Raw genomic sequence first — 25,899 nt, forward strand, 5'->3', positions numbered from 1 at the left:
AGGAGACACCTGTCCTTCTCCTGGAGGACCAGCAACATTAGATGTTGAAGATGTGTCTGCAGAACAATCTATATCATAAAAATCTGGAGGCTGATGGCAAGTGCTCGTAACTTAACACCGTTTGAATTTAGGTGGGAAAGACTAGGGCAGAGGCAGGCCAGGGGGACAACCTCTAGTTTTCTTGGCCTCCTTGGGACTACTTTGCTGTGACTCGGCAGCCCTACCGTGATGAGGAAACGGTCCTCACATTGGCCGTGTCTAAATCTTCCTCCAGTTGGTACAATTTCCGAGCTCAAATTCATCAGCTTCCTTCTGGGAATCCTACTTGGGCCCTATGGTCTCATCAACATGTTGAAAAGAAGAAACTCTAGCAATCACTCAGGAATGTCTACTATCAGGGAAGCATAGAAACTACAGAAGCATGTGGTTTCAACCTCCACTCTCCCTAGAAGGCTCAGAGAGGAAGAGAAAAGGGAGGTAAACAAGAGTTTTCATCACTTTAACAGTGGAGCCTGTAAGGCTTATCTAGTATTCTGAGCATCATGTGAAGGCAAAACAAACAAAAAAACTCAAATTAGTAAGCCACTAAAATACATATGTGCCAGATACTAACAAGGGAAAAATCCATAAAACACGTGTAATTATACATTGTCCATACATATGTTCAGGCGCAAGCCTTCTAATATAAAATATTTCACCTTGATGGTAGAACTGTCCACCTGACTGCAGATGTCTGGTGACACCGAGGGAACAGTTATGATCCAGGCAACTGAAATAAACAGTACTCTTCCGACTGAAATAAATAGCACGGCCCACCGGTTTTTAAGTGGGAAAACAGATACGAAGGAACAAAATTCTAGAAGCTGCTGAGAAGGAAGCCAGAGCCAAAGAAAAACATTCAATATAAATTCCTTGCATTGTGAAGAAAACAAAAATAGCTAAGAAAAAGTAAAATAAAAGTGACCTTTGGGTGAAAACCTGAGGAGTAAAGCTTTCTGCATTTTGAGTTTACATTTTAATGTTAAAGAGGCAAGAACAATAAAAGTAGACTGTCTTAAATGTCATGGTTTATTGTCAGCAGTATTCATGTCAAGCATATATCTTGGTTTTAAAGCAAGGGGAGAGTAAACAGTGTTGATTGCTCATTTGCAGAATATAGAAAAGGCAGTATGCTAAGAAAGGCTGAACTGCTTTGAATCGTTATTAGTGGCAATGTTTTTAAAATTAGTTTTGGAAGGCATGAGTATAAAAGAGAGGAAATTCTTTTTTTTTTAATTCTTCTCAAAGAAAAATGTGTGAAAAGAGTCATTAATTTGCTAAAGGTATTAAGACATGGGTCTAATTCATTCTAATAAGTATGACCTAACCAGGTTGCTAATAGAGCCATTACTAAATTAAATCCTCTCAGTAGCCTTGGAAATGATTTGGCCTGGCTTTTTTTTTTTTCTTTTTCCTTTTTTTAAGTGAAATAAGAGGAAGGAAGCAAATAGGGAAAAATGCATGGAACTCTCTCTTCCCAGTCTATAGTTTCCCTTTCTGCGGTTTTCATCAACCATGGTAAACCATTGTCCAGAAGGAGATGTCTTCCTTCTGAGATATTACCAGAAGGGCATTACTAGCCCAACACTACGTTACAGTGCCTACGTCATACACCACCCCTCATCGCATCACCCAGGCATTTTATTATCTCACGTCATCACAAGAAGAAGGGTGAGGACAGGACAAGAAGCTATTTTGGGAGAAAGACACCACATTCACATGAATTTTATTATAGCATATTAAGTGTTCTATTTTATTACTAGTTCTTACTGTTAATCTCTTACTGTGCCGAAATTTATAAATTTATGACAGGTACGTATATATGGGAAAAGACATAGTATACATAGAGTTCAGTACTAGCCACTATTTGGGGCATCTGGTGGGGATCTTGGAACATATCCCCCACAGATTAATGGGGACTACTGTAAATACTGAAGAATGACGGAGAGTGACTCATCTGGAACAGAGGAAATGAAACTATAGGATTTGAAGTATATTTTTCATGTGTCTGCTTTTTGTTTTTTGGGGGGTTTTTGTTGTTGTTGTTGTTGTTTTTAATCCTAACCCTGTTGAACGAGTGGACCCTGTGTGCAGTGCCCCTCACTGGGGAGTGTCCTTCTGGGAATCAGCTGATGTGAGTGTCCAAGACAGTGACTGGTGGACATGCCCTGCTCATTCCTGGCCTTTGTTTTTTCTCTTAGTTTATACAGCTATAAGTGACACACAGAATGTATTCCTTATGAACCACACACAAGCTGTAAGGACTGATGGAATATGTTCTGTTACCCAAAGGCACCTGGTACCAAATGGATGCAACCGCTCAAAGTGAAGGCTTCATCCATGAAAGGAATATCCTGAGATTATACATAGGATAATATGTACAATAAATATGCTTCAATATATTTGTTCATTCATTCAGAAAATATTCTTTGAGAGTTGAACATGTGTGCAGTGCTATGTTAAAGAAATACCTTTGATATTGTGTGAAGAATTCTGTTTTAAGATGAATACTTTAGATACAGTACAAATCACTCACATGAATTCTAAACCTTCTTGGCAGAGATGTGAAAAATATTAAGACCTCTCTGAACAAAATTAGTAAATATCAAAAGGGTAAATGAACATTTAATCTCCAAAATATACAGTTGGTGTGCATTCTGGAATGGTTTAGAAAGAAATATTCTACTTGTAAAAACTTTATTTGATAAATAGTTTCTTTCAGTTATCTTGGCTATTTTTAATTTTATTTGGGAAAGTACATCTATGCACAGAGGAACAAGTGTGGACCACTAAGAATCTGCAGTGTTCCATTAAGATAGAAACCAAGGCATCATGGTTAATCTTGGCCACAAGGTGAGGTGCTGGGAGATGATCTAGTCCAAGTTTCTCAGGACAGAAGCGAGGAATTTAGGGCAATTAAGTAAAGAGAGGAAGTGGCCCGAGATATCCCCAAAGGCAGAAGGGAAACCTACTTTCTCTAACTCTGCACCAAGAAATCTACAAAGATATATTTAGGCTGTACATCTTCTCAAAATAAATATTTATTTAAATATATTTCTTTGTTGGTGCAGATGTGACGTTTTCCCACTCCATATGTCCTAAACTTTACAGGACAAGTACCAAATAGGAGGGGTTTCAATACTGTGTGTAAAGAAGAATTATGAAGAATGTATTACAAAAATATATTACAAATATCTGAATTGATTAGTCACAATTTCCCACTCTTTTAGACAATCAGCTCTTAATATGGTGATAAAAGAGAGTATTAGAGAATTAATATCCCAGGGCCATTTCAAAGATGGTAGCAGTGGTTACTTTAACTGTACTGTTTATTCTACCTCATAATTTTCTCAGTGGCACATTTTAAAAAATAAACAAACATGTATTTATTTACTTGAGAGAGAGAGGAGGGACAGAGGGAGAGAACCTTCAAGCTAACTCCCTTCTGAACGCGGAGCCTGATGCAGGGCTTGATCCCACAACCCCTGAGATCATGACCTGAGCTGAAACCAAGAGTTGGACACTTAACAGATTGAGCCACCCGGGTGCCTCTCAGTGGCAATTCTAAGATAGTTGGTACAAACATAGCAAACTAGAAACTTCCTAAAAATAATTCACTAAAAAATTTCTCGTCTCAAATGCCCCAAGCCTAAAAACTCCTTTGCTCCAGTTAATTCTATAAAAATCACATCCACCATACTCTTATCAAAGAGCCTTTAAAAGTAGTATTTTCACAAAGATAGTAATGAACTCATGGGACTCATCTGTACCTCTAAGTATATTAAGCAAACCCTGTTTAAAATCCATGATGTGTAGACAGGTTAGATTTTAAAAAAGCATTTGCCAATGTGAATGTGGGTTCTGCTGGACCCAAAGATGCTGCACGGCAAAGAAGGTCTCTCTGATTCCTCTAGAACACAAGGATTTGCCCAGATAATTTTATTGTGAAAATGTGTGTATATGTATGTGTTCATAGCACGTATTAATATCACACACCTTGGGAAACAGTGTTCCAGGGAAATGCTACAAAACCCAGCATGGATTTCTATGGGGAACACACAAAAGAAGTTATTAAAATTCCAACATTATAAAATATGATGCCACAGCAGAAACACAGCAATATTATTTGCAAATTAAAAAGACATGTCTAAACAAATTTATAAGCCATTCCCTGGTGACTATGCTTTCAACATTCTATCATTTTTAACAAATGTCAATGATACAAATGTATCCCATATTGCACACTGAATTTTTTAAAGCTCCCACTAAAGCCCAAATTTTGATTTATATTGGAGAATTAAGATAAAAAGAATAAATTAAAACTTACAATGCTAGTTAAATGGTAACTCTCATCCAAATAGAAAAGTGAATACAAAGACCTACTAATAACTTTAGAAAAAATCATTTAAAATCTATTTTTTAAAAAAAAGTATTTCTTGGGGCCCAGGGGGAAATATTTTTTATTCTCCCTAATGTCTAGAACAATTATTTTTGGCCTTCCTGAGGATCATAGAGTTAACAAATATTATTTTAGGCTCTGTAAGATCTAATTCAAATGATGTAAAGATAATCAGAACAAAATAACACATATCACTAGCATAAATTTATCTGAAATGAACGGAGTTTAAGGAGAAAAGACTTGGGGAACATTTAAGCTAATGTAAGCAGCAGTCTGATTATGCAGAACATATTAAAATTATTTAAAATGTTATTTTATTAATCTTTCAATTATTATTTTTTTCTTAGTCAATAGTAGGGGAAATATACACATTGGTAAATGTGCAAATTCTAGCAAACACTTTGTAGAGAGGTGTTGCTTTTGTAACAACAAGAGTAAGGTATTCACTTGCTTTGAAATCCTAATATTTGTGCTGTTGATTTTCAGAGTTGAGGGTAATTGGTGGGAAAAAGAGTAACATTTCATTGTAACACAGACTGTGTAAACTATTTCATTTAATCTTCACAAGAGTTCTGCTATACTGTATAGTTGATTCCATCTTAAAATATAAATAGGGGGCCCATACCTGCAAGATTACCCTGACATAATTTTTAATAGAACTCTTGTACTGTCAAAGTTCCTAGTTTGGATGAGAGGTTGTATAGTAAACATAGAAATTAAGAAACCAAGATGCAGAGAGATTGATAACTGACTGATCCCATGCTCATCCTTAGTTGATTCCATAGTGGGATTTAGTTATGCATGAATACAAGTCATTCTCTCTTCACTGCTCAGCACTGAGTCAGAGCTGGCAAAGTCAGCAGGTGTTTTCAGGAGAGTAATTTAATTCAAAGATGAAGAAGTATGGCCAGTCCAAATAGGAATGGCAAATATTCTAAAATGCTACATTAGAAAATCAGTCTTTGAGATTTTCCTGCTCCCACAGATCTGCTCTTAAAGGCAAATTCTCCTAGAAGAAGTAACACAACTAACAAGTTCACACTAAAGTAATAATGGATGCTCATTGAGCGGGAAAAGGAACAGATTAAGAGAAACAGTAAGTGGCAGAGGCTGGAGAAGAGAAAGAGGGGAAATGGTGGGATGGAATCTGCTAACATGGACAGTTCAACAGTTGGGGGGGGGTGTGGTTGTGCCTGGGTGGCTCAGTCAGTTAAGCATCTATCTTTGGCTCAGGTCATGATCTCAGGGTTGAGGGAACAAACCCCAAGTCTGGCTTCCTGCTCAGCAAGGAATCTGCTTCTCCCTCTTCCTCTGCTCCTCTCCCCCCACCCCCTGGCTCATGCTCTCTCTCTCTCTCTCAAATAAATAGATAAAATCTTTAAAAAAAAAAAAAGTTCAACAATTGGGAACTCAGTGTTATTTCATAATCTAACCCTTGATGTTATATTCTAAGGGAAGAGCTTCCTAATAATGGTTTAAAAATGCTGCCAGAAGGGGGCAGTATGGAACAGGAATGGGTAAGGGACTGGAGCGGACAGAAGGGCACCAGTAGGAGGCATTACGGACACAAAGAGGGACAATGTCCTCCCAGAAGCACTGTGATTGCTTCCCTAGCTCAGTACTGTATCAGTTACAGTCTAATTAGTAGTGACGGATCTTGTTAATATTTAAAGCAGAACAGGGAAGAAAAGAAAGCAGAGGAACAAGAAGTATTTTACGAATGTAACTCAGGGACAGGAGATTGAGGATGCAATAAAGGGGAGAAAAATTTCTTTTCCAGAAGCAGGAAAGACCTCTGAAGAGCAGTGAAGAATGGTGATTTGCAGAGCCGCTCAGGAGCCTGGAAGAGGTGTTCCAACGCGTGTAAGTATGGAAGTGTAAGTAGAGGAGGTCAGTATTATGCTAATTACTAACACTCCCTCCTGGCCAACAGGAGGCAGAAAATTATAAAGACAATGATTTGACCAAGCCAAGTTCTTGAGGCATGGGGGCAATTATTAACTTCAGCAGTGTCTTTTAAGGGAAGGTAAAGACTGTAGTTCTTTTTAAGACACACGTGTGGACATTAAGAGATCTGTTCCAGCAGTCTTTCCAGATGTCTATTATACACATATTCCTCCCAGAAGTGATTATCAATTATGTGGCTTACAAATGCAATCTGTTCTCCCTGCTGGAAGAAATAAAGGATAAATATCCTCAAAACAACACCACCACAATACCTCCTTGCCCTTTGGTTTAATAGAGAAGATGACAGGTTTCTAAAATGAAAGGAATAGCCAGGAAGCAAGTCTTCGGAAAAAGTCTCTGAAGAGCAGCAAGTGTTGAAGGGTCTACTGAGGGAAACTAAATGGTAAGATGGTAAAAAGAAAGAAAAGCAGTCAAGACCCACATCACTCAAGAAACTCTGAGCTTTCCTGACTGGGTTGCTCTGGCTATAAGCATAAATCAAACTTGGCTTATATCTTCCAGCTTTTTAGGTTCTATCTTTGGGCTAATTCCAGTGCAGCACCAATATTGCTTCCTCTTGCAACATGGAGCATGAACAGCTCTAATCTGGGAGAAGAGAACCATGGGACAGAACAATGACCCCTTGGGGCAGGAGAAAGAGGATGATTTCTACAAAAGCAGGTGAACGGAAAGTTCAAAGTCTGGCAGAAGAAATGACTGGCATCTCTAACTTAACATCCTATCTAACAAGGTTGCTGTGAAGATCAGGGGACATTGAACAATGAAGAACATTTGATAATCTGTAAAATACTATATAAATGTAAGGTACTGTTTTCCGCATACGAGACTCTCAAAGGTTTAGTATCTTTGCTAACCTTTGGAAAGATTAACCCATCTAACTGCTATTGACATAGAATGACACAAAAATGGGATGCCTTTAGTGAATTAAGAATAGGGAGATAAATCCAGAAGATAGATTGCAGGGGGTTGGTATTTTTATAAAACAAACAAGCAAAAACAAAAACAAAAAGCCGTAGTAGGCTCTAAAAGACATCAGAAAATTATAGGTGAATTTTCCATGTAAGCATCACTTTTCCCCCAGTTTTGTCATAAACCAGCCCCTGACATCAAGGTTGCAGCAGATGGATTAATACTGTGGGGACCCAAAAACTAAACTCATTTTTTAAAATATATGTCAATCTGTCATCTGAATGTATATTTGCATTATTCTCTGATTTTCTATGTATTCAAAAACTCAATCTTTATTTGAGAAATATCATTTAAATAAATGATAAAACTGGAAGAATGTTAATCAACATAATGCTCAACTGAATTTGTTCTTTTCTGTATTTGTATCATTGGTAAGTTATTTTATCCTTCTCTGTTAGCGTATGAACTTTTTGCTTTCAGATGCTTATATGGTGTTTGTGTCAGATGATTCTTGCTAATAGTGAAGTAAGAAAACATATATATATATCCAGCAAGAAACATACATATATATAAGATAGATATATAAATGTATAAGTATATAAATGTGTATAATATATATATGAAAATAAAAAGATTTATATATCTTTTATATAAATATATCTTTTTATTTTTATATAAATAAAGATACATATCTTTATATCTATAAATATATATTAAAAAGATATATATATATATATATATTTAAATTTACTCCCTTTGGAAGTCTCTGCTGCCTTTATCTATTCTTGAGAAGTATAATATTTTACTGCAATAACAAAAAATAAATTCTTAATCAATGTGGGTTATTAGCCATTTATACCTTAGTATGAATTTCAGTCAACATGGCTCCTCTCCCAAGAGCATTTGCATATGAACTCTACTAAGGAAAAAAGCTCCATTTATTATGAAAATAACCACATGTAGTTTTTTTTTTCTTTTTCTTTTTTTTTTCTAGTAGAGGAAATAATTCTCCTCTTTGATGCTTGCTACTCTGACCCATATTGAGGTCATCAACTAGGGTTAAGGCCAGCTCCACACATGGGAGGCTCGTATGTACACTTAGAGGTAGAGCAGCATGAGGAGTGGAGATCTAACCAGTGTGGGACAGTCCTAAACAATCAGGAAGATTGTTATATGATGGAGTAGGGGAGGAATTATATGCAAATATACACAACATACCATTGATAAGCAAAAGGGGTCTTTGAGAACCAAAGACTAAGTAACTTAAGCCCCAGAAGAACAAATGTTGATAAAATGGGCGAATAACAAAGGTTGATAAAATGGGTGATAAGCAAGTGTAAATCTGTAACTATAGAACAGACGATGATTTCTCCCAGTGAACCACTACTTCACGGCTTCATCCCCATGCATAACAGTGTATCGTATTAATAGTCAAACAGAGATGAGATGTTGGTCAAACAACTATAAAGCCATAAATTTTGTTTACATTCTTTTGCTTTTGAAATAACTTTCTTTTTGGATATACACTGTATATATAAATCTATCTATATAAATATGTAGGTATAGATATTTCCATTCTATAAACTAGAGAAACTTATCAGAAAGAAAGACATTCTTCAAATCCCACCCACCAGGTTAAAAAAACAAATTAACTTTTAAAAGTTTGATTTCAGATACCTTATTCTACATATATGAGTAGGTAAATAGCTCTAAGTAATTCAAAGTGACATCTTGTACTATTTTAAATACATCTTTTTACATGTATTTTACATACATCTTTTATTTCCCATAATTTGGTATTTTGACATTCTTTTATCTATAATATTTCTACTCTGTTCTACATCTGTAGTTCCTAAATTGTTTCCTTATGGTCTATATTTAAATGGATTCACTGCTCAGCACCAGGCTTTTGGCCATGGTTTCTTCATTCTTTTTATTTCTCATATCTCATTTTTTATTATATTGTACCATTTGTGTTCCCAAAGGGGTTATGTGCTTAAGGCAACCTGACTTGCCCAGATTCTCTGGGTATAAAATTCATCAGTCATATTTTCCTATGAAACCTTCTACGGAAATATTCTGTGACCCTATTTCTTCTCATTAAAGTTGATCTCTCAATGTCAGGACCTCCTTGAGGGAATATGGTATCCTCCTGACATCTAGGAATACATGTGCCATTTCTTTTTTCTTATACATTTTGCTCCAGATTTAATAGTACTTGGCTGGCCTACATCATAATTATTATTTGGTATGGCCAGTTCCTTGTTTCATGATTTTCTACCTACATTTTTTTGCTTGTTTAAAATGACTTATAGAAAAGGAATGAATTAAAATTCTCATTACTTTTACATCTTTTTTTTTTAATGATTTTTATTTATTGATTTGACAGACAGAGATCACAAGTAGACAGAGAGGCAGGCAGAGAGAGAGAGAGAAGGAAGCAGGCTCCCCGCTGAGCAGAGAGCCCGATGCGGGACTCGATCCCAGGACCCTGAGATCATGACCTGAGCCGAAGGCAGCGGCTTAACCCACTGAGCCACCCAGGCGCCCCTACTTTTACATCTTTAAGCAAAATTTTTGGTAACTTACAGTAACTCACCAACTCTGTCATGACCATAACCTGACAAATATCATATTATAAAAAGAGCATCCACTTCGACGCAGAGAACACACTGGTAGTTCCCAGAGGGAGTTCCCAGTAAAGTGGGTGAAAAAAGGTCAAAGGTATCAATTTCCAGTTATAAAGGAAGTAAGTCATATAGTTAATAATACTGTACTACATAGTTGAAAGTTCCTAAAAGTCCATATCACAAGAAAAAAAAATGGTAACTAGACATGGTGAGAGATGTGAACTAGACTTATTGTGGTGATCAATTTTGCAATATATATAAAATCATTATACTGTGTACCTGAAGCTAATACATTACATGCCAATTATACTATAATTTAGAAAAGAGGAAAATTAATTACAAAAAAAAGAGCAGCTAATTAATACTACTTTTATATCAAAGCAGTATATATTTTAAAATTTGTATTCCTCCACTTTTGCCTGTGTATCTTCCACCGAATCTTTTTACTAATTAAGGTGCCTTCGTACACCTGTGAATTTCTGTGTATATTATTCTACCCCTTTCTTACATATTTCCTTCTCCCTTTTGGTCTTTCTGAATCTCTCTGATATCCCTTTCTCTCTTTTCACCTGTCACTTTTTCTTTCTTCTCTTTTTTCTCTCTTCTTTTGGGTTTCCCCTGTTCTCTCTCTCTCTCTCTCTCTTTTTTTTTCTCATCTTTGCTGCTTTGTTTCTTTCCTCCTGTTCTCCTTCCCTTCATCCCTTGCTTTTTCCTTCTATCTATATATTTTTTTCCTTGAATTGGCTGTGATGTGAATTTAGTATTTCCAGTTTTATTGAAGACAAATTATGGTCCCTGTGGTTTGATTCATATTTATCCAAGAAAATATTTTTTCTTTTCTTTTTAAGTTGTCCCTCATTGTTATTTATATCAGTGTTGTTCTAGAGCAAGAGAGTTTTAAGTTTCTGTCCTTAATCATTTTCTATGGATTGTTGTCTATTGCTGCCCTATGGATTACAGCCTATACTATTACTTTAAAATCCCAAACTCAAATTTTAGTTGCAAATGTATAACTGTTTTTTACAACACCTTTAATAACAAAATTAAATTTTGAGCCCTGGGGACAGACATTACCCAGGACCACTTTTTTTTATCTTATCTTTTCAATGGATACTGTCCATATGTTACTAAAAATAAAAAATAAGTAGTGAATACAGAGTATTTTTTCATCCACTGTATACATATTTGAAATCAGTTCATTGTAACTTTTTTAAAAAATGATTTTTCAATTAACAAGAACTTCCTTAACTCAGAATTTTTATATCATTTGGGATTCATTATCTTGTACAAACTCTAAAAACTCTTCCCCTTTAATTTACCATCTCTTACTTCCAACACAGATTTTCTTACATCACCCCCAATAGTGACTACAAAAGAGGTTTATAGTATTTATGAGGTGTCTATTTATAGCTATTGCACTTTTTAAATAAAATGTATTTTAGAAATGCAGGTTTAAATACAACACATCCTTATTTAACACATTTACGGATGAAGGAAATCAATTGTGTCTTACCCCCTCGCTTGTTGATCTTGGCATAGCCCGGAGAATAGCTCCCAGACATGGACGATGAGCTGCTGAAAGCTCCATGGGAGAGCCCAGACACAAGCGGTTCATCACATTTTTCTGAAAAGAAAAGAAAAAAAAAAGATTAAATATTTAAAAATAAGGACTGGTACTTTTAGTTAAAATACTTGTTGATTACAGTACAAATGTCACAATCTATGATACGGCATTTAGCAAATGATCAGAATTTAGATAATTCAACTGTGATAATTTAAATGCCTGCTTTTTAAGAGTTGGAGCTATGATAAAAAGCTTTATGCTGAAGGGCCTCAATGCTGACCTGCTAAGGGTCAGGAGGAAAGGTGGTGGTGTTTACATGACATTGGAAAAGCTGGCATCTTCTGGAAATCTTCAGGGATTTATTCATTATAGGGGTAGAGGCTTGGAAACATTGATTAGAAACATAGAGATTAGAGGACAGAAGACTAGGACAAATCTTACCAAAGTTAAAAAAGCCTCAGAAATAGGGGTCATTAAGGGAGAACAAGAATAATCACCACCCTGGAAAGCACGGCCATCTGAGAAATTAACCAGTTCCCACCATACGACCAATCAACGGCACTGGGACCAGATGAACCCTTGGTGCCATTCTTCACTTGGCTTCCACAGCCATTAAGATTTTGTGTTTCCTTCTTCCTCACTACTGCTTACTTTGATTCCTTCAATGGATCGCTCCCATTTTCCTAATGTCTAAATGTTAAAATGCCCAGGACTCAACTCTTGGAGCTCTTCCAAGTCCTCACATGCTTTCTTGGAAACTGCATCCGGAGTTGCATGATCTCATTCTGGAATACCTCAAATCCTACCCTGTCACATCACCTGGTCCAAGTGGCCATCAGTGATCATTGTTGTGAAAGACTGGATAGTCGTCTCCCTTCCTCCCTTGCTTCTCTATCGCTCTGCACACAGTGGCCTCTGGGATGCTTACAAATCAAAGTGGACAGGTAGCTCCATGCTCATGATGTTCACTGACTCCTGCTCTCAGTTATTCCAAATAAAGTCTGATGCCCTCCAGTGGCCCATGGTGGCCACTGGATTGGTCCCATCTCTCTCCAGCATCCTTGTCCATTGCTGTCCACCACTAGGGCAGCATCTTACTGCAACATCAATCCAACTCCTGCCATGGCCTTCAGGATTACTCTTCCAGCTCCACAAGGCTCTTCCTTCTGGTCTCTGCTCAAGGTCACTTTCACTACTGCAGACAGGCTTCTCCAGTCCACTCAGCTAAATGAACTCGATGCTACTATCACTCTTGGTCCCCACTCCTGGCTTTCTTTTACTTCATAGCACTCAGAGCCCCTAGCATGTATGTTTTTACTCATTTGTTTGGCTTCCTTTCTCTCCCACTAGAATGCATGCTCTATGGGAATCAAATTTTTGATAGTCTGCTTAATGCTTACTTCTCAGTGATGGGAACCCCACCTGTTACTTGGCACAGGCTCTAAAAACATTCATAGAATGAATGAGTGAATGAATGAATGAGAAAGAGAACCAATGAAATCTGATGGTTGCAGAGTCCCAAAACACACTGCCAAATGACAAGATGGCATACCACCTAATTGTCAGATAGGTGGTCTTCAATCCTCCACAAATGTTGACACACGCTCAGTACTGTTTAATAAGGCAGAGAGTTACACTACATATTCTAGAATGCTTTTTACCTCCAATATTTATAAATGGGAGAAAACTTAAGCAACAGAAGGAAGGAACTAGTTTTCTTGAAAAGTCACTCAAGTAGAGTGAAGTCCCCAGTGATACCAGGGAAATGAATAATTATTCATTATCTCACCACTCAAGTATGTACAAATCTGAAGTTAAAAATGAACATATCCATCCTCGTAAAATATAGTTATATTTCTTATTTTTCTTAGTTATGCTGCAAGTACCTCTGGGAAATATGGATCTGCGTATGAATATATTCCCCAGAAAGCTAACTGTAAAAGGATGAAAAGATGAACATAAAATTTATTTTTAAACTACCAATTCACGAAGAATCTACAGTGAAGGATTTTTGTCTTAATTGTTAAAAATTTTTGCTATTCTGTGAACTGCCAGTGAGCACAAATATAAAACCTTGATTTCTTAAGTGCTGACTCTTTTGAATCTAACATTTTATAACCTTTTGACAAAAGTTCTGCATTGACTTGGAGTAATCATTACTTCCAAATTTCCCATTTTATTAGGAATGTGCTAACATGCATTCCTTTTTATCTCCTTCATTCAAACATGCACCCAACACCAACGCTGAGCCAGGCACAGCAAAAACAGTAGATGATACTGACAACATTCCTGTCATGGAATTTATGTTTTAGTGGGAACTAAAAACTAACTAAAACAAAAACAAATAGGTAAAAGCAAAAAAGTTAATTCATATGATGATAGGGTAATAAATACTAGACATGTTAAATATGAAAGAAGGGGTTGCTGGTTAGAGGATAAGGTAGAGTTAGAGAATGCCTATTTTTTGCTGCTTTGCCAAGGAGAGTCTGTTGCATTAGGTGACATCTGAGTAGTAATCTGAAGGAAATGAGGTGAGCTCTGTTAGAAATCAGTAAGATCGTGAGGCAGAAGTGTTTTCTAGTCTAAACCTGCTCAATAGGGCTAGCTTATGCCTGAAGATGAGTGACTCATCTTCCAAAATTGAACATTCAATGCATATATGTTACATTGAGAGTAATTAAAATGAAGTTGATGAATAATTGATTAAATGATCCATTAGCTACTTTAAATTTAGAACTTAAATATAGCATGTATAAAACCTAAACATACTTTATCCTTATTATATCTAAAGACTTTGTACTTCCACAAGTTGATCATCTTCATATTGAATTTTAAATTTTTCATTAATTTAAAAAATCATATAAATCAGAATAACAAAATTAGAATAAAATTGTGATTAGGAAGCTAAGAGAATACAGGGGATAGAAGAAACTTTTTGTGGGTTTTTTTTTTTTTTAGGTAGCTGCAAGATTATTATTATCAGAATTTAAACATTGGCTATATTACATCCTTCTAAATTCAGATATATAATCCATAGCCACATATTTAAGTAAGAATAATGCTATGTATACTGTATGTTCTCCTGGAAGACTTTAATAACAAATATTCATTGAGATCTTACTCTGTGTCTTGTGCTGTTCTAGCTACTTTGGGCAATCGAAAAATAACCCATTTCCCCATGAGTCCAATAATATATAGACCCACATAAAGTAATTAAGCATGAAATAAGACGATAATATCAAACAGTTTGTAATTCAGTGCTGAATAAAATACAATCAAGAACTAAAAGTAATAGATACATTTTTTATTTATTTATTTTTATTTATTTATTTTTTATTTCTTTTCAGTGTTCCAGAATTCATTGTTTATGCATCACACCCCACCCAGTGTTCCATGCAATAGGTGCCCTCCATAATACCCACCACCAGACTCACCCAATAGATACATTTGAAATGCAGGGCTGTTGTTTAGTGATTTGCTTGTTACTGTTGGCTCCAACATAAATGTGTGACTTTGTCACTTAACCCCCTTTCTACTGATGACTCACTCATAATATGAGCACATTAGCTAACCTTCTCTCAAGTTTTAAAACTCCAGGCATTTTCAAGTAGTGGAGTCCACACACTGTGTCCTACAGGCCAAAATGTGGCCCCCAGCTCGTTTTTGTAAATAGTTTTATTGGAGCACAGCCATGCTCACTCAGTTATGGCTGCTTTCAAATCCACAGCAGATGATACAAAAAGAGACCATATAATCTGCAAAGCTGAAATATTCACTTTCTGACCTTTTACAGAAAAAAAAAATATTCCAACGTCTGGTCTAGAATGACAAATACTCCAGGTATCCACAAGAAATAATGATTCATCATCACCTATGGTATCATGTAACATATAAATAATGAATATGACCTTAAGAACTGAGGGAATATAGACAGGTGGAAAGAGGGCGAAGAACATTCTAGAAAGAGTACTTTTTGCTCAAAGTACAGAGGCCACAATGGGTATCAAATTCTTCAGCAGGCTACATGTACATATTGCCCGCCAACTACTGTGATGAACTATCCATTTTCATTTCAAACTATAATAATGGTTATTATGCATTATATATTCCAAAGACTCAGCCTGTTTGTTGTATTAGAACATGTGTCTTAATAATTCTGCAGATAGGGGCGCCTGGGTGGCTCAGTAGGTTAAAGCCTCTGCCTTCGGCTCAGGTCATGATCCTAGGGTCCTGGGATGGAGTCCCACATCGGGCTCTTTGCTCAGCAGGGAGCCTGCTTCCCTCTCTCTCCCTGCCTGCCTCTCTGCCTACTTGTAATCTCTGTCAAACAAATAAATAAATAAAATCTTTTAAAAAATAATTCTGCAGACATTAAATATTACTAAATCAGGCAAATCACTGGGGAAAGTTAGAAGTTTTATAGAGGAGAAGGACAAGGAGGAGGAATAGAAACAGAGAGAGAAGAGAGAGGAGAGAGAGAGAGAGACAGATTGCTAACATTTGAAATAATTTGGTATTTTATTTTCCCATAGTGGGATGTCTTCCAAGACTATGGCCACACAACTATGGCAAATATTTGGTCTCCAGTGTACTTCCCTTCCAGGGAATCTTGGATGAAAACTAGAGAAACAGATGGGCTTTGAGTTTTATTTTCACACAATTTCAGTCAATCAGGAAGTCAGACTAGCTGTAAGAATTCTGTACTAATTCATGCTGGAACAGAGGAGATTATTGACAGACAAAGTTGTCCCTCTCCTAAGAGAACCTGGCTGAGAGGGGCCTCTTTGGCAAAGGGATATGGGCAGGAGTTTACCAGGTCAAAGAACTTTAGAATGCATGCCATTGACATTAAGATGGCATTCAAATGCATCTCTGAGGAAGAATAATGTTGGAGAATTTTCACTACACACTGTCTTTTAAATATACATGTTTTCTATCACACATTTGGAAACATAAGCCTGATACACAGAAAACAAGAACAACAACACAGAAAACAACAACAAAAGACTCCAGAGCCAGGGTTCTGAGGACAGCAATTCTAGCAACATCTTCCTTCATAGTTTACTAGAAAAGCCACTGTGAAAGGCGCGTTCTCAGAGGAATACATCCCTTCGCAGTCTCTTTATGTCCTTCGCCTTCAACTCCTAACTCTTGAAGCTGGAGCTACATTACCTCTACCTGCACGTTGATTCTGCCTCATGTTTTATGACCCTTCCTCTCATAGTCAGGACAAATTTAAGAGGCCCGAGCTCCGTCTGACCTCCTCTCTTTCCAAACAATAGGCTCCTGCCTTGCTCCGTATGGCCCAAACTATGTTGAATTACAAGCTGGGTCATTGTGATTTTTACCCTCCCTGGCCATGCCAGTTGTGTCTCAGATGCTCCCTGAGACGTTCTGTCTCTCTGCAGTATTCATTTCCGGGTCCCGAGTCCCATCTCAGGACTCCAGGATGGCATCTTGCCTCCTGCTCCTAAATTTCCTCATGCTCTGTCTGCTCACCCGTATGTCTGACTATTGCCAATTCTTTTATTCACCTGCTTGAGTATGCCACTACCTGTGAATTCTCCTAAATTTTAGTCATGTCCAACCAACTGCTTTACGATATTATCCCCTGGACCCATTTGCCTGACTTCCTAGCCATTGCTTCCAAGACAGTGGGGAAACCCCTTGAACAAATAATGCATTATTTCCCATCTAGCCTAATGGGTAGCTTCAGGCATTTGAAGGAAAAGGAGACTGAAGTCTTGACTCAGGGGCTTCTTAACTCATCAGTGACGTCAGTCTAGCCCCTTCAGGTCTTCACGAACTCTAAGTAGCTTCCCTTCCCTCACTCTGACCAAGGGAAGACTTGGATGGGATCTAGCATGTCCAGAGGTCAGATACTTTATTGCTCAGATTGTGACTGATTTTTCTCATTTCCTCTTCAATAAAGAAAGAAAGGGAGAAAGAAGAAATGAAAGAAGGAAGGGAGGGAGGGAGGAAAGGCACACAATGAGAACAATATCCTTACAATGTTTCTTCACAGCTGTGGCAGACACACTATTTTTACTTCCCATAAATTTGGGCAGCTGATTGCAGAAATATTTTGTTTTGATGCCCTTAGAAGTATGGTGCTTTGTCTCTCATCAGCATGAGTTACTTGAATAGGCACTGTATTTTTCACCTCAGATTTTTGCTAACTTTAGCATTCTGTTAAAAAGCAAAAACAAACTTACATCCTTCCATATGTCATCTGTGGAAATCTCATACCCTGATTACTTCTCTTTATAGAAACTGTGTTATCATATCTGGAGGCTAAATTTTGTTTAATGTTACCAATTTATATTATGTAATATTCAAATATTGCATTACTTCTTACCAAACATATGGCAAGTATGGGAAATAGAAATACAACATTCTCTTTCAATATTGTTTTTTTTGTATAAATGTCATTACATAGTGGAGGTCCACCATTTTTTTAACTTAACATTGTCTACTACATATTTTCTTGGGATAGTTGTGACTTTCAGAGATACTATTAGGTTGAGGTTTCCCTAATATGAGCAGGGAAGAGAAAACATGCTCTGCACAGACAAAAGATCTAGATTTTTACCTCCAGCCATGGATTTGAACAACCTAATTTGATTTTATCTTACCCACAGTCTCCTCAATTTTTCTATTATTTCAAAAATTCTTTCCCAGTTTTGAATCAGTTGTCTTATGATTTTCATTTAGTAGCAGTTTAAAAATCAGTGTCATAGGAGTATATGAGAAAAATATTTGCTCTTCCTTTGGGCAAAAACACCACTGACTCTAACTCATCTCTTATTTTTTATATCTTTGCTTAAATCATGTTTTCTTCTTTCTTTTCTTTCTTTTCTTTCTTTCTTTCTTTCTTTTTTTTTTTTTTTTTTACTGTTCAGGAACTACGTTGTATACCTCTTGCTCCAGCTTCTGTGGCTTACTCTTTGTCACTGGAAATAAGATCTGTTATTTTCCTGATTCTATAAAATTCCATGCAATACAGAGAAAGCAAGCTTTTTTTTTTTTTTTTTTAAGATTTTATTTATTTATTTGATAGAGAGATCACAAGCAGGCAGAGAGGCAGGCAGAGAGAGAGGAGGAAGCAGGCTCCCTGCTGAGCAGAGAGCCCGATGCGGGGCTCGATCCCAGGACTCCGAGATCATGACCTGAGCCGAAGGCAGCGGCTTAACCCACTGAGCCACCCAGGCGCCCCCAGAGAAAGCAAGCTTTAAGAGAAAGCTCATAATCCATACAAATAACCACTGTTAACTGGTCTTCAGAGATGCACGACCACACACTCCATTTAACATCACAGATACTCTATCTATCTATATCTTTATATATAAAGATGTAGATATCTATATATAGATACAGATATAAATAGATAAATTCAAAATCTGATTGGTAGCATACTTTTTTTTTTTTAAAGATTTTATTTATTTATTTGACAGACAGAGATCACAAGTAGGCAGAGAGGCAGGCAGAGAGAGGAGGAAGCAGGCCCCCAGCTGAGCAGAGAGCCCGATGCGGGGCTCGATCCCAGGACCGTGGGATCACGACCTGAGCCGAAGGCAGAGGCTTTAACCCACTGAGCCACCCAGGTGCCCCGGTAGCATACTTTTTTACTCAATAATCTATTATGGAAATTCCCATACAAATGCTGCCTCATTGTTACATATTTTGTTTTATAAAGAAATAGCTTCTTATTTATATTACTATCTACGTAGCAGAATTAAATTGCTTTGCAAAGAGAAGAGTCCAAGAATGCATGTGTGTTAGATCACTTTATATGATTGAGAATTGTTTTTCATACAATCTACAGAAGAATTGATTTGGTTCATTTATTTATCCCATGAAAGGACTATGCGGGACAGTGGTCATGAAGAGAAATATAATTAGCTTGCCATCAAGTGCTAATTAAAGGGAAAGCTAAGGATAATCAAACTGGACTTCAGTCAGTTGAGTGAGAATATCTTACACGCCGTGATAATCAGTAGGTGACAAAAAAGAAATCCACCTCTCCCCGTTTTTCTTCTCACTCAATCCCTCCTGTGTATGCCCAATGGAGGTGGCACCATTCACTTACTTTTTGTTAATTTTCTATGTAATGTGACAAGGCCCAATGTGCTGCCATAGGCATTATAGTACCTTTGGCTAAATGAGCCAGTTGTCTGGTCTTCCATCTCATTCCTTGCAATTTGGACCACCATGACTGGCATATGGTAGAGACCATTATTACCAAAACCAGTAAATAGGTGAATAGCAACCGTCATCATTTACTGAGTACTATGTGACAGGCAACACAGCAAATAATTTGAGAGAACTATCTCACTCAGTTATTAGAGTAAGTTTTTGACATCAGTATCATTTCCGCTTTACAGATGAGGAAGCTTGAGAGCTCACAGAAAATGGTGGAGCTGGGACAAAAACTGAGCTGGCCCTAACTGCCAAGCCTATGCTTCTGAGGTCTACATTTCAAGGACACACCACCTCTAGACTCACTTCAGATGAAATCTATACATGTTACACTGAATTTATGCCTGAGCTATGCAGATATCTTAATAATATTGAAATGGTCAGATTTTTCTCATCTCTCATTTTGATCCCAGGAATTTCTTAACGTACCACCCTATATGATGAAGTTGCTGCCCTTTCAGTATCTTCTGTCCGGGTCAGAACAGTAACTTCCAACTAAAAGGAAATGGTTTCTGCAGGTTTAAGTAGGTTTTCTCAGAGAAAGCCCCAAACCATCACTCACTCACTCAATCGATATGCCTACACTGAATAAACACACATCCACAATGTACATCAAATTTATTCCATTTTTTCATGTAATAAATATTTACTAGGGACTTATTTTTTGCTTCAAACTTGATCTCCCTAAAATCTACTTTCTTCATAGTTGTCAGATGGATTTTTTTTTTTTAAATGGGGATCAGATTATGCCATGGCCTGACAACCTTCCAATGCTTTCCCCTCACATTTATTTTTTTAAAGATTTTATTTATTAAAAAATAAAATATTTTATTTATTTATTTGAGAGAGAGAGAGAGTGAGAGAGAGCACGAGAGAGGAGAAGGTCAGAGGGAGAAGCAGATTCCCCGTGGAGCTGGGAGCCTGATGCGGGACTCAGTCCCAGGACTCCAGGATCATGACCTGAGCTGAAGGCAGTCACTTAACCAACTGAGCCACACAAGTGCCCTCCCCTCACATTTAGTACAAAATCTGAACTCCACCCAAGCCTGTGATGGTCTGGCCGTAAGGCATCTCTGGTTTGGTTTATTTTGCTCTTCTCCTCTGAGTCACTAACTTAGGTTCACTCTCTTTTCTCTGTTCTAAAAATACCCAGCACACTTAAGCTCAAGGTTCTTCCTAGCCTCTCTGTATCCTGGCTAAAATTCTCTTTACCACATCTAAAGAAGGCTGGCTCCATTCCATTTTGCCCTCAATTCAAACAACACCTCCTTCCCCCACCCCACCCCCGGCCAGTTTATCTAAATTAACCAATTCAACTTCTACCTTCACACCTTCCAGATACTACTTGCTATTTGATCACACTATTTCATTTTATACATAGCACTAATCATAATCTAAAATTACCGTGATTGCTTTTTTTTTTTTTTTAATCTTGTTTATTTCTTTTCTTGTTGACTGGGACTATAAATATTGTGAGACTAGTGCCTGTGTCTAGCCCCCTGAGTCTCTATTCCCAGGGCCTAAAACCCTGGCACGCAACACATAAAGAATTGCTGAATCAATGAAATACTGACGATAGTAAGGAATAAAACCATCTAAAAGTGAGCAAAGCAAAACAGTTCCTAGTTTTGGCCATTGAAACATATTCCCTTTCTCTAGCTAACAGACAATTTTGCATTTTTCCATTTTAAACTGCCAAGAGAGCTGGCTTCACAACATGATGTCACGCATAGACCAGCCTCACCGTATCTTGTCCAAGAAAGATCTTCACTCTGATCTTTATCAGCCTAAAATGACTTGTCGTTTGGAACCCTTGAATTATATACAGGTTTTGCCTACATCATTAGTATATACTTCCAGAACTTTTGAAATATCTTGGCTCCAGCAAATGGATTTTATGAGCGTTGAAGCTATTGATTTCCCTGGGTTAGCTCCTTTACATCTATTTTTTTGTTTTGTTTTCAAAGGAACATAAGACTCTTGGTCTTTCTAACATAACACTCTCATCCTGTATCACTGAAAATCTACTGTGGTAAGTATTTGTTTATATTCTGATCTCCTTGCTACACACACTTGCTCCTTGCTGGACCATTCTTAAAGGAAGGGAACTTGTTTGCATTTCCTACGTGTTGAATACAGAGCCCAGAGTGGGTATTCTTGAAAACTTTGAAAAACATTGAATGCCATCAGTATAATAGCTTATGACATGAATAAATTCAATCAAATTAGATCAAATTTCTTTCCTCATCCCTTTTATAAGTCCAATAGCTGTGCTCAGAAAAAAAAAAAATTAAGTAGTATAGCTAGAACATCAGTCACGTTTGCAAGAATCATCGTTGTAAATCAAATTGGAAATTGTCTGGTCTGCATGTACCAAGGGCAAATTACTTTGAGACTTGTAGTTCAAATTTTGCTGGACATTTAACAGCTGCAGCATATTTCTGACAGATGGTATAACAGATGAATCAGTTTCAAATTATCTCCTGAACTGTTATATACTAGAAAAAAAAATAGATTTGTGAGGCTTTTTTAAAAAAATAAGTTAAATTTTTGTCTCCTCTAATTGATCTTCTAATTTTTAAAGAAATAAATCCTATCACACAAAATAATAAAAATCAATTTTTATCCTTTGCGAAATCTAAAAAAGTGTTTGAAAATTTAATTCATACTACTTCACTCAAAAAAAAAAAAAAAAAAAAACCACAAAAAAACATCCAAACTGAAGTAGTATTTAAAAATAGAATCAACCATTTGTCCTAGAACCAGGCAGAAGTTTTCATCTCTAAAACAATGGTTACAGTGCCTTTCTTTTTTTTTTTTTTTTTTAACTCAAATTCTACAGTCTCATAAGAAGGCAGAGCTACCTTACACTTTCAATAAACTGACAACATTGAACAGTGTCAAGGTCAATTGCAACATGACTAAATGAACTTGAGCACTCTTAAAGCTTTCATTGACAATCTTCTTGTGGATGAGGCTCACTGGATTGTGATTTGTTGGTCCACTGGCAAATGTCTCACTTTTTGACTTCTTGTCTCATTAACTGGTTAAGTCAAAGACAGTGTTTAACAATAAGATGCAATGTACTTATTGACAACCTAGTCTATCTCCTGGACTAATTAACCACTTTTACTTTTAAATAATTGACTAAAGTCCTATAGATAAACATTCTCTAGTGTTCAGGCCCAAGTCACTTCAGATTACATCATGCATACATTTGGTACAAAGTAAACAGTGGAGCACTAGAGAGTCAAGCGAAGCTGTAGAAGAAGGTTTAATTAATTGGCAAATATTTATGGTAGATTCAGTTAAAGAAAAGCAGCCTATGAAATGGTATTTATACTATAATACTAATTTTATGAAGTCTATCTTTGTAGATGAATAAATGGCTAAAAGAATATATAAACCAAATGTTAGCCATGATGTCACATTGGTTATTAGATCATTGTAAGTTTTATTTTCCTCTATGTTTCCTATTTTTTTAAATATTCTTCAATTAATGTGTATTGATAATATAAGATAGGAAAAAATTATATTGAGAATAACTACCCAGTGATGATGAGTGCAAAGAAGATATGCTTCATTTGTTCATACAACAGTTATTAACTGAGTCCCCACAGTAGGGATACAATAGGGAACAACACAGAGTTTTATATTATAATTAATAATAAATTTAAAAATTCATGGTATGTAAGCTAGTGATAATTATTTGGCGAGAAATAGAGCAGGGAAGGAAGGGTACCCGTTGGGTGCTGGGCAGATAAGTGCCCTTTACATGAGAAGTCCAAGCAGACCTCATTAATAGCATCATTTTTCACAGAAATGTCATGGAGAAGAGGGAACAAGCCATACAGCATTATCTGATATTTGTGGAATGGTTGTTCCAGGTCAAGAAACCCAGGTAAGGAAGCCCAGATACAGCAGCAGGATAAGCATGTCTCGGGGAGCCAGACCTTTTGTGGATGGAGCAGGAGGAGCATGGGGGAATCAAAGGGGAAGAAGTCAGAAAGACACAGAGAGGAAGAAAAAGGGCTGGGTCTCCAGGGCCTTGTAGGGGATTTTAAGACATTGGGCTTTAGGAACATTCAAAGATTGGAAGCCCTTGACAGCAGAAAATGTGATATTTTACCAAATTTATTATAAACAAAGTGAAAAATTAATGTTAATAGTGTTATTTTCCTTTTTAAGATTTTTTTTTTTGAGCAGTTTTAGATGTAGGGTAAAATTAAGAGGAAGGGACAGAAATTTGCTTTATACTCCATACTCCTACACATGCACAGCTGTCTCACCAGAATAGGATGTTTTTTTAACCATAGTGAACCTATATTAACACATCATAATCACCCAAAGTCCATAGTTTACTTTAGGATTCTCTCTTGTTATATATTATAAGGGTTTGGAGAAAGTGTCATGACAGGTGTCCATCAACACAGGGTATTTTCATGGCCCTAAAAGTCCCCTGTGCGCTGGCCATTCACGTCCCCATCCTTACCTTGGCCACCATGGATCTTTTTACTGTCTCCACTGTCTTGTTTTTTTCCACAGTGTCATATACTTGGAATCTGACAACATACAGCGTTTACATATTGGCTTCTTTCACTTAGTAATCTACATTTAAGGTTCCTATGTCTTTTCATGGCTTGATAGCTCATATCTTTTTAGTACTAAACAATATTCCATTGTCTAGATATAGAGCAGTTTCTTATCTGTGTGTCTGCTGAAGGAAATCTTGATTGCTTACAAGCTTTGGCAATATGCATAAAGCTGTTACGAACATCCGTGTGTGGTATTTTTAAGGGGTAAGGACATTTTGAAATTTTAATATTTAAAAAAATATGGGAGGATAAGAAAAAATTCATTATATAGAAAATGGAAGAGAAGAGCATTCCAGACAATTGAGCCAGTACCACAAAAAGGCTAAGTATGGGAATGTATGGTTTCTTCAAGAAGGACTGAGACACAAATAGAATCTTTGAAAAAAAAAAAAAAATGAAAGAACAAAAGAACAACTTGTAGTTGTCTAATGTTTTCTTCTCCCAATTTCCTCTTGGATAATTTATCGGATCTTAAATCAAATGCCAGAAGAAACCTTCCCTGACTCTCTCATCCCCTACACTAAATTCAGCCCACTTCCATTCTTCCTAAGAGAACCAACCCAATCCCTTTTCTTTGTAGCAACTAAGATGAATAGTAATGATGTATTTACTTGTTTAATGTGTGACTAGTTCACTGCATTGGATAGAGCCCATGATAGTTTTCTTCATTTCTGTACATGTAGCACATTGACAGTGACTGGTGCCCATAATGAATGAACAGTGGATGGTACAGACGGTAGCAATCATTGAATTTACAGAGGGGTTGATCTGAATAGGAAGGTTAAAGCAAGAATGCATAAAAACATCTTGTTTGGTCATTTATATTTTACATGTTCTCAATTATTCTTATTTTTTTTTTAATTTTATTTATTTTTTTGACAGACTGAGAGAGCGGTCACAAGCAGGTGGAGTGGCAGGCAGAGGGAGAAGCAGGCTCCCCTCTGAGCAAGGAGCCGGAGGTGGGGCTTGATCCCAGGACTCTGGGATCATGACCTGAGCCAAAGGCAGACACTTAACTGACTGAGCCACCCTGGCTCCCCTCAATATTCTTTCAATAAATGTTTATTGGATGCCTATTATGTTTGAATCTAGAAATCTTACGTTCCAAACTTCACAGGCTCATGAATGCCATGATACAAATGTGGATTATATTCTGTAGACCTTGAGGAACCTGAAGCGGTTAGCTTATTAGAGTAGTGTTATGATATAATCATATCTATAGTTTAGGGGGGGAAAAAAAAACAAAACCTTGGCAGCTGGGTGAAGTGATTGCTGGACATGTGTTCTGGAAACAATGAGAGTATTACAGCAGTGAAATTTCCAGTTTGTACGGAGGTGAACAAAGCCAGTGGCAGTGGGTTTATAAGAGGAAAACGGTACAAAGATGTTTTGGAAGGTGACTGAATGTGTTTTTCAAACAGATGTGTGAGATCCTAGATAGAAGAGAGGCAAAAATTATGCAGATTTCTTATGTAGGTGACGGTAGAGTGTGAAGGTCATTTGTTGAGATTATAAAATATGGTATTGGACTCATTTGCTCTAATCATTTATTAAAACAGGATGTTTGACTCAATTTGAAAGCATATGCCAAGGAGT

The 25,899-nt window shown here is 36.8% G+C and overlaps 1 protein-coding gene across 1 annotated transcript in view; it reads right to left on the reverse strand.

Annotated features, from left to right (window-relative positions):
* CNTNAP2 (contactin associated protein 2) overlaps positions 1 to 25,899 on the reverse strand; it is a 1,928,204-nt gene that overhangs the window by 1,347,794 nt on the left and 554,511 nt on the right. The window contains exon 2 of the mRNA XM_032866749.1: positions 11,459 to 11,569. Coding sequence (XP_032722640.1) covers positions 11,459 to 11,569 — 111 coding nt within the window. The remainder of the gene's footprint in view (positions 1 to 11,458; positions 11,570 to 25,899) is intronic.

Source organism: Lontra canadensis, unplaced genomic scaffold (assembly GCF_010015895.1).
Source record: "Lontra canadensis isolate GAN:19392208 unplaced genomic scaffold, GSC_riverotter_1.0 scaffold2, whole genome shotgun sequence".
Lineage (NCBI taxonomy): Eukaryota > Metazoa > Chordata > Mammalia > Carnivora > Mustelidae > Lontra > Lontra canadensis.